Source organism: Heteronotia binoei, chromosome 1 (genome assembly GCF_032191835.1).
Source record: "Heteronotia binoei isolate CCM8104 ecotype False Entrance Well chromosome 1, APGP_CSIRO_Hbin_v1, whole genome shotgun sequence".
Classification (NCBI taxonomy): Eukaryota; Metazoa; Chordata; class Lepidosauria; order Squamata; family Gekkonidae; genus Heteronotia; species Heteronotia binoei.
In genome coordinates, this window is record NC_083223.1 from 151,334,091 (window position 1) to 151,347,096 (window position 13,006).

The 13,006-nt window shown below is 44.0% G+C and overlaps 1 protein-coding gene across 1 annotated transcript in view; it reads right to left on the reverse strand.

The window, feature by feature from the left end:
- Positions 1–13,006, reverse strand: part of WDR27 (WD repeat domain 27) — a 159,794-nt gene that overhangs the window by 70,990 nt on the left and 75,798 nt on the right. Inside the window, exon 21 of the mRNA XM_060242619.1 lies at positions 293–390. Coding sequence (XP_060098602.1) covers positions 293–390 — 98 coding nt within the window. The remainder of the gene's footprint in view (positions 1–292; positions 391–13,006) is intronic.

Genomic DNA, 13,006 nt, shown 5'->3' on the forward strand with positions numbered 1-13,006 from the left:
CAATCACGAAGAATATCAGAACTACAACTGAACCAAGATAAAACAGTTTTAGAAGCAAAAATCAGTGTCAATGAAACTGCAAAGTCAGGAGAGAAAGAATAGTAGTAAAACAACACAATGAGGAAAATTACAGGTTCTGCTGTTCACAAAATAAGATGAATTTATTTTTTTCTATTCTACAGCCAGCTATTTTTTTTTCATACACAGAAGTCATACACAGCCTCATTTGTTCAACATTCATACACATTTTGCAACGTTTTTCTCTATACATCTTAAAACAAATTGTCATTACCTTAGTGTTCTCAAATCCCAGAGTTTTATGCCATCACCAACTGCAGTTGTTAGAAAAAGGTTGTAAGCATCATTTTGTTGAGTGCTAAAAGCTGATCCCTACAAGGTGAAAACAAATGTTTGAAATTGCTGAATTCTATATAGAGGTCATTAGCGTGTATGAAATCACACTGGGGGGAAAGATATGTGAGCGTTAAAGTTCACCAGTGTGTCACAGCTTTCATAAACTTTAAAACAACAGTCTTTCGGTTATCATTTTTTTCTAATTAGCCAGGTCTTTTGAGAAGGCAAGGTATTCGAATGACCAAGTTATTGGTAGCTTATCAAGAAAACACATCCATTTACCTCACGAATGTTATAAAACCCTGACCCTTAGCACAGAACTAGAAAAAAGAGCAGCTAGGAAATAATGAGGAATTAAATGCTTATGGCCTATGTGGCAAATATTGCAACTAATGGCAATTAAAGTTGAGTTGCCTTACAAAATTCAGCTTTGTCAGAAAAATAAGATTTTCCTACACTCAAAAAGTCATATATATATGAGAGCTAACAGATCATAGTTAACATTAACAATGCAGTGTTTCCTTATAAAATAGAAATTGAGAGTCTTGCCTCATTTTACCAGTAAGTATTTAACTTATTTTTCATTTATTTTCTTTAAAATATTTATTTATTTATTTATTTATTTATTTGGTTGATTTATATTCCACCCTTTCCCATACAGGCTCAGGGCAGATCACAGTCATAATAAAACAATTAAAACACAGTAATAACTCAATAATATACCAATAAAATACAACTACAAAAAATATACATAGGCGGGCAGGCACATATTTCAGATAAAACAGACATTCCGGCTCGTTGTAATTTTATAGCCCATTGTGGGGGAGGGTAACAGATGGTATAAGCAGTAGAATGAAGGGAAGTCCGCCTGCCTCAACTGGAACGAAGGTAAAACCAGTAGGGCCCAGATCTCCACAGGGAGCTGATTCCACCAGGCCGGGGCCAGGGCCAAAAAAGCCCTGGCCCTGGACGAGGCAAGCCGGACATCCCTTGGGTTGGGGATGGCCAGAAGATATTGATTGGCCAATTGCAACAGTCTTCGGGGCTCATATGGGGGAGAGGCGGTCCTGCAAGTATGTCGGTCCCAGGCTGCGTAAGGCTTTAAAGGTCAACACCAAAACCTTGAAGCGGATTCAGTACTCAATTGGTAACCAGTGCAATGTGCACATCATCGGCCGACTGCCTGCCTGTAAAGGCAGTCCAGTTACTAGCCGTACAGCTGCATTTTGCACCAGATGGATTTTCCGAATCAGCCTCAGGGGCAAGCCTGCATAAAGTGAGTTACAGTACTCCAATCTGGTAGTGACTGTTGCATGGATTGCTGTAGCTAAGTCATGGGGGGTGCTAGCTGTTTGACCTGCCAAAGATGATGAAATGCAGATCGCACAACTGCTGTGACCTTGGCCTCCATGGAAAGGGAGACATCCAGTGTCACGTCCAGACTCCTCACTTTCTGGGATGGCACAAGAGGAGCACCATCCAGGGTGGGGAGACGAATGTCTGATCTTAGCCCCCCTCGCCTCAGGTACAGGACCTTCATCTTAGCTGGATTAAGCTTCAGCCAGCTTAACTGCAACCATCCAGCCACAGCTTCTAGCGTCCTGGTCAGATGTTCCAGGGTGGCATCTGCATGGCCGTCCATCAGCAGATAGAGCTGGGTGTCATCTGCATACTGGTGACAACCCAGCCCAAAACCTTGGGCAATCTGGGCAAGGGGGCGCATATAGATGTTAAGCATCACTGGTGAGAAAACAGCACCCTGCGGCACACCACATTTGAATAAGTGCTGCAGGGAGATCCGCTCGCCAATTGCCACCTTTTGTCCTCGATCACAGAGAAAATAACCACTATAAGGCTTCCCCCTGAACTCCTATATTGGCAAGGCGGTGGGTCATTAGATTGTAATCGACCATGTCAAACACTGCCAAAAGGTCTAACACTAATAGCAGCGCTGACCCGCCTTGATCCAGATGCCTTCTAATCTGGCAACCAGTGAGGGCAACCAAAGCAGTCTTCGTCCCATGGCCAGGATGAAAGCCGGGTCTAAAAGGAATCAAGGGTAGAGGTATCCTCCAGAAAAGCCTGGAACTGCTCTGCCACCGCTTTCTCAATTACCTTACCCAGGAGCGGTAGATTTGCACTGGGCGGTAATTGGCCAGGACCATCAGGTCCAAAGATGGCTTTTTAAATAGCGGACGAACCACTGTCTCTTTAAGTTTAGCTGGAAAAGTCCCTGTTTCCAGAGACATGTTAACAATGGCAGCTAAAGAACCCTGGATACCCTCGTCACCTGCTTTAAGAAGCCAGGATGGACAGGGGTCCAATGGGCAAGTTGTCAGCTTCACTGCAGCCAAGATCCTGTCCATATCTTCCAGCGAAAGATGGCTGAAGTGGTCCAACATGCGTCCAGAGGATGGACAACGGGCTTCCAGTTCCCGTACTGTATCAACTTTGGCTGGAAGAGCCTGCCGGAGAGTCAAGATCTTGTCAGCAAAGTAGGTTGCAAAAGCCTCACAGCCTATATCCAATTCCCTAGCTTTTAGATTGCCTGTCGGCACTGTAGTTAATGAACAAATTATCCTAGATAATTGGGCTGGACGTGAATTCGCTGACACAATGGAAGGCGCAAAGAATACCTTCTTAGCGGACTTCACTGCCTTCTCATAGGTTTTCATAAACACTCTATAAGAAGTTCTAGACCCTTCGTCATGAGACCTCCTCCACACTTGCTCTAGCCGTCTAAGTTGCCACTTCATCCTCTTCAGCTCCAGGGTATACCATGGAGCTGATTTAGTATGGTGACGGAGAGGGCGCCAGGGGGCAATGTCAATGGCCACAGAGAACCTGCAATACCAGTCCTCTACTAGCTCATCTAACGACCCACCAGGGGGTATCGGATCCCGCAGAGCCTCTTGAAGCCGCTCTGGGTCCAATTGGCTCCGTGAGTGAGCATAAAGCTGCTTGCCGCCCAGACAGGAGGAAGGTTGCGAGTCCAGTTGGACTTTCAGGGCATAATGATCTGACCATGGAACTGTGTCAACAGCTATCGGATCAGGTGTTATCCCAGCCCCAAAGAACAAGTCCAGTGTGTGACCAGCCTGGTGAGTGGAGGTCGATATAATCTGGTTCAGTCCCAGTGTCTCCATGGAGGATACTAGGTCCTGCGCCTGCAAAGGCGCCACATCATCAAAAAGGACATTGAAATCCCCCAGGACCAATAGCCTGGTGAAGTCCAGCGCCTAGGTCGACACAGCATCCAGCAGGGCAGGCAGGCTCTCCAGGGATGCATTAGGCAGCCAGTACACCACCCAGATAGCCAAACTCTCCTCAGTCTCCCACACCAGACCGACACATTCATATGTTTGGGGCAGGGAGTGCCCTGAAAGACAAAGATTCACGAATGAGCATTGCAACCACCACCCCCCGCCCCGGCCCGGTTATCTGAGACTGATGAAGGACCAAGAACCCAGGTGGGGCAAGTTGATTCAGGGCGACAGTCTCGCCCTCCCGCACCCAGGTCTCAGTCACACATGCCAGGTCTATTAGCTACCTTACTATCCTGTGGAACTTAAGGCTGCTTGCAAAGAAATTAAATGTTTTTTTTTAAAAAAAAATTAAAAATAAAGACCACAATGTAAAATTAGGACTGCCAATAAATGAAAACTAAATTAGTCAATGCAGTCCTAAATAAAACTGTCCACAACTGCCTCCTAAAGATCAAAAGTGAGGGGTCAGGCTCACCTTCCTGGGGAGTCTGTTATATAATCATTGGGCTGCCATGGAAAATGCCCTGACAAGGATCTGTCTTTAACTTGTGGTTCAGAAACTGTCTACTGATTTTCCTAAAAGTATTATCATTGCTGATGAAAAGTCAATAATCCAAAGCATACTTATATATTCATAACTGTATTGTTTTAGGTGTTCCTACATGCCAGTCTGGCAAGGCTAGTAGCCTTGTGCACACATGCTACAAGTGTCTGCTTCCTGATTCTTCATTGAAAGCTTCTTTTGCATTTACTCAAGAAGTCTTGTGATAGATTCTGGGCAAAATCTTACAACAGGCCCTTTGGAATGGTAATAAGTCTTGCAGGGCCCAGATGGAGTTTGGCAGAGAGTTCCACCAGTTTGAGGCTAGGATGTCATCAGCATAAAGCTGGGTGTCATCAGCATATTGATGGCAACCCAGCTCAAAACTCCAGGCCAGCTGGGCAAGGGGGCACAAGTAGTTGTTAAATAACACTGGGGAGAGGATGGCTCACTGAGGCATACCACATATCAGGGGGTACCTAGGGGACACCCTCTGTCCCAGTGCAACAGAAGACTGTTGCCTTGCTAAACAGCCAAGACCAGGGCCTTTTTTCTGGAAGAACATGGTCGAACAGAATTCTGGAACCTATTCATAGAAGTAAAATTCTCAAAAAAATGTTTAAAAGTTCATGAGGGGCGCCTGCGTGGTTTCTCCATTTCCCTCTTGAGAATTCCAGCACCTCTTTTTCCAGAAAAAAATCCCTGGAACTACTGCTCAGTTCTAAATTCTAGTCATGTGCATATGACATAAGACAGTATTTAGCATTAAGGTCAGTGCTAACACAAAAATGCTCTTGTTTTTTGTCTATAGATGATTCAGTACTTGATGTGATACAGAGCCAAACAAAAGGGATCTGTTGAGGCTGGGTGAGTGGGCGTCAACGTGGCAGATGCGGTTCAATGTGGCCAAGTGCAAAGTAATGCACATTGGGGCTAAGAATCCCAGCTACAAATACAAGTTGATGGGGTGTGAACTGGCAGAGACTGACCAAGAGAGAGATCTTGGGGTCATGATAGATAACTCACTGAAAGTGTCAAGACAGTGTGCGTTGGCAATAAAAAAGGCCAACGCCATGCTGGGAATTATTAGGAAGGGAATTGAAAACAAATCAGCCAGTATCATAATGCCCCTGTATAAATCGATGGTGCGGTCTCATTTGGAGTACTGTGTGCAGTTCTGGTCGCCGCACCTCAAAAAGGATATTATAGCATTAGAGAAGGTGCAGAGAAGGGCAACTAGAATGATTAAAGGGCTGGAGCACTTTCCCTATGAAGAAAGGTTGAAACGCTTGGGACTCTTTAGCTTGGAGAAACGTCGACTGCGGGGTGACATGATAGAGGTTTACAAGATAATGCATGGGATGGAGAAAGTAGAGAAAGAAGTACTTTTCTCCCTTTCTCACAATACAAGAACTCGTGGGCATTCGATGAAATTGCTGAGCAGACAGGTTAAAACAGATAAAAGGAAGTACTTCTTCACCCAAAGGGTGATTAACATGTGGAATTCACTGCCACAGGAGGTGGTGGCGGCCACAAGTATAGCCACCTTCAAGAGGGGTTTAGATAAAAATATGGAGCACAGGTCCATCAGTGGCTATTAGCCACAGTGTATGTGTGTATATAACATTTTTGCCACTGTGTGACACAGAGTGTTGGACTTGATGGGCCGTTGGCCTGATCCAGCATGGCTTCTCTTATGTTCTTATGTTCTTATCTTGTTAACACTGCCATAACATAGTTGCAGTTAATGCTACTAATTGCTCCTTATCCTTAGCTATAGTATGCATGTCAACCACAGACATATTACAATTTTTCAGAAAATCATGTGTATGTGTTCAAATGAGGTATCAACAAGTAAAATCAAATGTGTATCAGCGAGAGGAGAGGAGTTTCTGATTGCTCTTGTGCGTCTTTTGTGTAGCTGTTGCTGAGTGAGGAGAGCTTGTTTGCCTGGGGACAACTGCTGGCCCCACCCTCTGCTGTTGCTCTGGCTGTTGAGTCAGAGGTGGGTGAGGGCTTGAACCTTTAAGTTGCAAGGCTCATCCTGCTAGAGGCTCTTGGCCTGTGGCTCTTAGCCTGGGGGTCTACCTAGGGGTTCAGTAGAAAGGTGGGTAGTTACTCAAAAGTAGTTTCAAGTGGCAGTTGGTAGTGAGATTTAAAGAGAAGTGAAGCAAAAGAAAATTTTTAAATGGATTGCAGCAGTATGGCTGGTGAGGGAGCAGAGGCAGTGAAGTGTAAAAACTGTGGGATGTTTGTATTTCTACCTGAGAGTAGCACGAATTACACTTGCAGCAAGTGTAAGTTAGTGGCCCTGCTGGAGGAAAAGATACAGGGACTGGAGGCACGATTGTCCACACTGCAGTGTATAAAGAAAGATGAGGATTTTATTGACTAAACGTATGAGGCGCTCTTGAAAGGACAAGAGAAGGGAGAGGAAACGGTATCTCAGCAATTAGAAGATGACCCAACACAAGAGGCGGGTTCCTGGAAAAACGTAACCCAAAGGAGAAAGAAAATCAGGAGATGTTCTGAGCCCCTGCTGCTCAGCAATAGGTTCCAGGATCTCCCCACAGTAACTGATTCTGAACCATTGGAACAAGAGCTGCTTCCCCAGCCTCCATGAAGAAAGTTTCTCAGGATCCTGTGGATAAGAAGCCTGGAGCTTCTGCTCCCCAATATAGGAAGAAGGTGGTGGTGATTGGAGACTCCTGCTCAGAGGGGTGGAGCCCAAAGTGTGCCGACTGAACTTGTCATCCTGAGAGGTCTGCTGTCTGCCAGATGCATGCATCCAGCACGTGACAAAAAGGATTGGAAGACTTATCAAGCCCACGGATTACTATCCTTTCGTGCTGATCCACGTGGGAACAAACTATACTGCCCGTCATAGCCCTGAATGTATCAGAAAAGACTATGTGGCTCTTGGTCAGAAAGTGAAGGAGCTTGGCACACAGGTTGTGTTCTCGTCAGTGCTTCCTGTTGAAGGCTGTGGCTTAGGATGAGAAAGAATACTTCAAATAAACGACCGGCAACGTCGATGGTGTCGTCAGGAAAGATTCGGATTTCTGGACCGTGGCTTACGTTTTTGAGATGGTGGTCTTCTATTGGGAGATGGTTTGCATCTTATGGTGGTAGGGGAAAGGGTGTTTGGTAACAGCCTTGCTAACCTAATAAGGAGGGCTTTAAACTAAATTGTACGAGGGAGCGAGACAATAATTCAAAGCCTTGTATGATGTCAGAAACTGGGGATAAGAACATTAAAGATTTGCAAAGAGTTGTGCATATGACAACTTTCTTTTCCAGAAAGTGAAACTAAACCCTCGGGATGCATGAAACGTGGATTCCGATGTCTATACACTAATGCACAGAGTATGGGAAACAAACAGGAGGAACTGGAAGTCCTAATAAAGGAAGGAGACTATGACATAATAGGCCTTTCTGAAACTTCGTGAGATGACACTCACAACTGGAATATTAGGATTCAGGGGTACAACTGATTTAAAAGGAACAGGCAAATGAGAAAGGGCAGAGACGTAGCAGTATATGTGAAGGAGGTATATACTTGTGAGGAAATATGTGAATCTGAGCATGGCAGCTCAGTTGAGAGTCTCTGGGTAAAAATAAAAGGAGTAAGAAATAGCAGTGATGATATTGTGGGGGTCTGCTATAGACCACCAAGTCAGGCAGAGGACTTGGATGAGATACTTCTACAGCAGATTGCAAAGTTTTCCAAGAGAAGGGATACGGTGATCATGGAAGATTTCAATTACCCAGAAGTCCAACTCTGCTAAAAATGAAAAGTCAAATAGATTCCTGACTTGTCTTGCTGACAACTTCATTTTCCAGAAAGTGAAGAAGGATACAAGGGGATCTGCTATCTTGGATTTGATTCTCACCAACAAGGAAGAATTGATTGAAGAAGTGGAAATAGTTGGCACCCTGGGCAGTAGTGACCATGGGATTTTGGAATTTACAGTCTTAGGGAAAGGAAAAGCTATACGTAGTCAGACTTATAGGTTGGACTTCAGAAAGGCAAACTTTGATAAACTTAGAACTATGCTGGGTAAAATCTTATGGTCAGAGATACTTAGGAGGAAGGGGGTTCAGGAGGGATGGGAGTTTCTTAAAAGCGAAATACAAAGCGCAATCACAGACGATTCCTATGAGAAGAACAAATAAAAAAAGCCTAAAGAAGCCGAAGTGGCTCCATAAACAGCTCTCTAAAGACTTGAGAAATAAAAAAGACTCCTTTAGGAATTGGAAGGAGGGCCTTATAACCAAGGATGAATATAAACAAATCACCAATGCTTGTAGAGAAAAAGTTATGAAAGCTAAAGCTCAGTATGAGCTTAGGCTGGCCAAAGATGCTAAAAACAACAAAAAAGGCTTCTTTTCTTATGTTCAGAGTAAGAAAAAGAGCAAAGATATGGTAGGCCCGCGAGGGCAAGAAAGTGAAATTGTAACAGGCAATGAAGAGAGGCCTGAACTGCTCAATTCCTAATTTTCCTCAGTCTTCTCTTCTGAGGGAAATGGTGTTCAGCATGGCAAAAACAACATATAAGGAGGGTATGAAGTTCCAACCTAAGATCAGCACAGGGGTAGTACATAAACACCTAGTTTCTTTAAATGAGTTTCATAAACACCTAGTTTCTTTAAAAGTCCTCAGGGCGAGATGAATTACATCCAAGGGTTCTAAAAAAGTTTGCAGGTGTAATTTCTGAGCCTCTGGCTATTATTTTTGAGAATTCTTGGAGAACAGGAGAGGTTCCGGAAGATTGGAGGCGGGCGAATGTTGTCCCTATCTTCAAGAAGGGGAAAAAAGAGGATCCGGGTAACTACCGAACCATCAGCTTGATGTCCATATCTGGAAAAGTTTTAGAACAAATCATCAAACAGTCGGTCCTAGAACATTTAGAAAGAATGGATGTGATTACTAAGAGCCAGCATGGTTTTCTCAAGAACAAGTCATGTCAGACTAACCTGATCTCTTTTTTTGAGAAAGTGACTACCTTGCTGGATCAGGGGAATGCTGTAGACATCGTTTATCTTGATTTCAGTAAGGCTTTTGATAAAGTCCCACATACTATCCTTGTTGACAAGTTGGTAAAATGTGGTTTGGATCCAGTTGCTGTTAGGTGGATCTGTAACTGGTTGACAGATCGCACCCAAAGAGTGCTTGTGAATGGTTCCTCATCCTCTTGGAGAGGAGTGACAAGTGGAGTGCCTCAAGGATCTGTCCTGGGACCTGTATTATTCAACATCTTTATCAATGATTTGGATGAAGGAACAGAGAAAATGCTTATTAAATTTGCAGATACTACTAAATTGGGAGGGGTTGCAAACACAGAAGAAGATGGACGCAGGATACAGGATGACCTTGACAGGCTGGAAAACTGGGCTAAAACCAATAAAATGAATTTTAACAGGGATTAATGTAAAGTTCTGCATTTAGGAAGGAAAAATCCAATGCATGGTTACAGAATGGGAGAAACTTGTCTTAGCAGTAGTATGTGCGAAAAGGATCTAGGGGTCTTAGTGGATCATACGCTGAACATGAGTCAACAGTGTGATGTGGTGGCTAAAAAGGCAAATGCAATTTTGGGCTGTATCAACAGAAGTATAGTGTCCAGATCACGTGATGCGATGGTATCGCTTTACTCTGCTCTGGTAAGACCTCATCTGGAGTACTGTGTTCAGTTTTGGACACCACATTTTAAGAAGGATATAGACAAGCTGGAACAGATCCAGAGGAGGGCGACGAAGATGGTGAGGGGTCTGGAGACCAAGTCCTATGAGGAAAGGTTGAAGGAGCTGGGGATGTTTAGCCTGGAGAAGAGGCGGCTGAGATGTGATATGATCACCATCTTCAAGTACCTGAAGGGCTGTCATATAGAGCAGGGGTGGCCAACGGCAGCTCTCCAGATGTTTTTTGCCTACAACTCACATCAGCCCCAGACATTGGCCATGCTGGCTGGGGCTGATGGGAATTGTAGGCAAAAAACATCTGGAGAGCTACCGTTGGTCACCCCTGATATAGAGGATGGTGTGGAATTGTTTTCTGTGGCCCCGGAAGGTAGGACCAGAACCAGTGGGTTGAAATTAAATCAAAAGAGTTTCCGGCTCAACATTAGGAAGAACTTCCTGACCATTAGAGCAATTCCTCAGTGGAACAGGCTTCCTCGGGAGGTAGTGGGCTCTCCTTCCTCGGAGATTTTTAAATAGAGGCTAGATGGCCATCTGACAGCAATGAAGATCCTGTGAATTTAGGGGGAAGTGTTTGTGAGTTTTCTGCATTGTGCGGGGAGTTGGACTTGATGACCCTAGAGGTCCCTTCCAACTCTATGATTCTAAGTAAAACTTTAGTTAAGAATATAAGAAGAGTCCTGCTGGATTAGACCAGTGCTGCATCTATCCTGTCACATACAGTGGCCAACCAGCTATTCTTGGGAGCCAACAACAGGGCATATGGCACAAGGCCTTCCCCCGATGTTTCCTCTTAGTATTGGTATTCAGTTAAGAGGAGGAACACCAAAATTAGGAAGAAACAGGCAGCAAAGGAGCATCAGTGTCTGTTTCTATTCTCATTTTGGAACTTAAGCACCCAGTCTTCTCAGCTGCTGCCTCAGCAGAGATTCAGAAGACTAGACCCCTTAATCACTCTTAGCTGTGTAATTTGTGGTAGTCTAGAGCAGTTAAATCCATGCACATTGCATACCTCTGCAGCTATCCTGGATTAACTAGATACATTTTATTCTTTAACTGCACTCAACTGTGACTGAATGTCAAACAGTGAGCAATCATACAGCACTGGTTCAGCCTTCAATGGCTTCCCATGATATGTTGGATTGCTGCCCCTTCTCAGATGGCAGATAGTATTTAAAGGGGAAGTAAATACACCAATTTCTTAATGAGCACTTTCAATAAATATGTGCCATTAGGACAATCCAAGCCAGAATGAAGTATGCTTAAAGCCCATTTATAGCCAAGGGTTTAAGTGTGTGCTCTGCTCTGGGTTGGACTGAGGCCTTTGGGTTTAAGCAGAAAGTAATTATGGATTTTCTATGTGATGGTATCATAAAAGGGAAATGGAAGCATCATGTTGCACCCAAGATGAACAATTTATTAAAAACAGGCTGCTTTGATCATTTTACATAAGAGTTCATCTGATTTCTATTAATATAATTTCAAGGTCAGCATCCCTCATCTATTCCATCAACATGTAGTTGTCAAAGGCAATGATCCAGAGAAATACAACTTGAGCACCCAGTGGGCCTCTCATCTTTTTTATTCCCTTGAAAGCAACTCCTTAAAGTCTTTCCATTTGCCTAAAGGAGCTTGTTGGATTGCAGCCAGAGTCCTTTACCACTAAGCATTTCACTTCAAAGTTTTAATGTATGTTACAAAACTGCAAAAGTTGATTTAGGATTGTAATCTTCAGTTTTCCATAAAAAATAAGCTCCAATTTCTCTTCCCATGTGAATGTGTGTCCACAACTTCAAAATGTGTTCTGCCTAAGTAGCTTGAAGTTGTTCTGCTGACAATGCAAAAAGAAAAGCCAGAAAAAGTCTATGCGGCAACGTGTTACAAATAATTCTGTAGGAGTTTAGTAAAGTTAAGTGTTATACCAGACCAGTTTCTCAGAAGACTACAAAAACCTATGCTAAAGTCATTCCAAAGAACCATCTTAAAACCACTAAATGAAATATATTCAGAACTGAGATGGACTGCTGTCTGACTTTCAAATGCAGCAGGAAGACAAAACTGAGCATGAGTAATGAAAACAATATCCCAACGTGTCTGTAATCCCTAAAATGCTGGTGTATGTTCTGCTGAAACAGCCTTCAGAATCTGAAGAGCTTCTTTGTCTTTTGCCCGAATCAACCCTATTCTAATTATAGTAGTATAGCAAAATGTTGATCGAAAAGCATGCTATTTCCAGAAGTACATTTAGGACCTACAGACTCAGAATGCATTAGCTGGATTAAGCTTCAGCCGACTTTGTTGCAACCATCCACGGCTCCTAAAGCCCTGGTCAGATGATCTGGGGCAGAGTTTGAGCGGTCGTCCATCAACAGATAGAGTTCTGCATACTGATGACAACCCAGTATGCATCTGCATACTGATGACAACCCAGCTCGGGCAATCTGGGTAAGGGGGCGCATATAGATGTTAAACATAATTGGCAAGAGAATAACTCCCTGAGGCACACCACATTCAAGTGGGTGCCACAGAGAGGTCTGCTCATAAATAGGAAATTATTAAATAGGGGATTTTAAAAAGAAGCAATTGTGAGGATAGAATGTCAGCAGGGGGTTGGGGGCTATCCAGTGTACTGCACTGAATGCAACATGTATGACTGTCTGCCAGCTGGACAGAAGTCATGGATATGTGCTCGGTGTAAGGAGCTCCTGGTTCTCAGGGAATGAATTTGCACCCTCAGTCAATGTGGCGGACCTGGAGAAGCAGAGACAGTCATTTAGGTACACAGATTAGACTCTCAAGGACTTGTTAGATGTGTCCTACTCTAAGAATGGCAGCCCTGCCACTGTCAGGGAGCATGTGGGTCAAGGGGAAACAGGGGACTGTGCTGAAGAAAAGGTAAACAGATGTCCTTTTGTGCCAAGGGACCAATCCTGGGAAGGAAGAGAGGGGAGGCTCTTGGTAGTTGCGGATTTGAACCTCGGGCATGTAGATAGATGGACTTTGAACTCATGTACTGACCAAATGGTGACTTGGCTGCTTGGTGTGAAGGTAGCAGATGTTATGCATGGTCTAGATAGGTTGGTAGACAATGCTGAGGAGGAGCCAATAGTCATGGTACATGTTGGCACCAATGATGTGGAGAAAT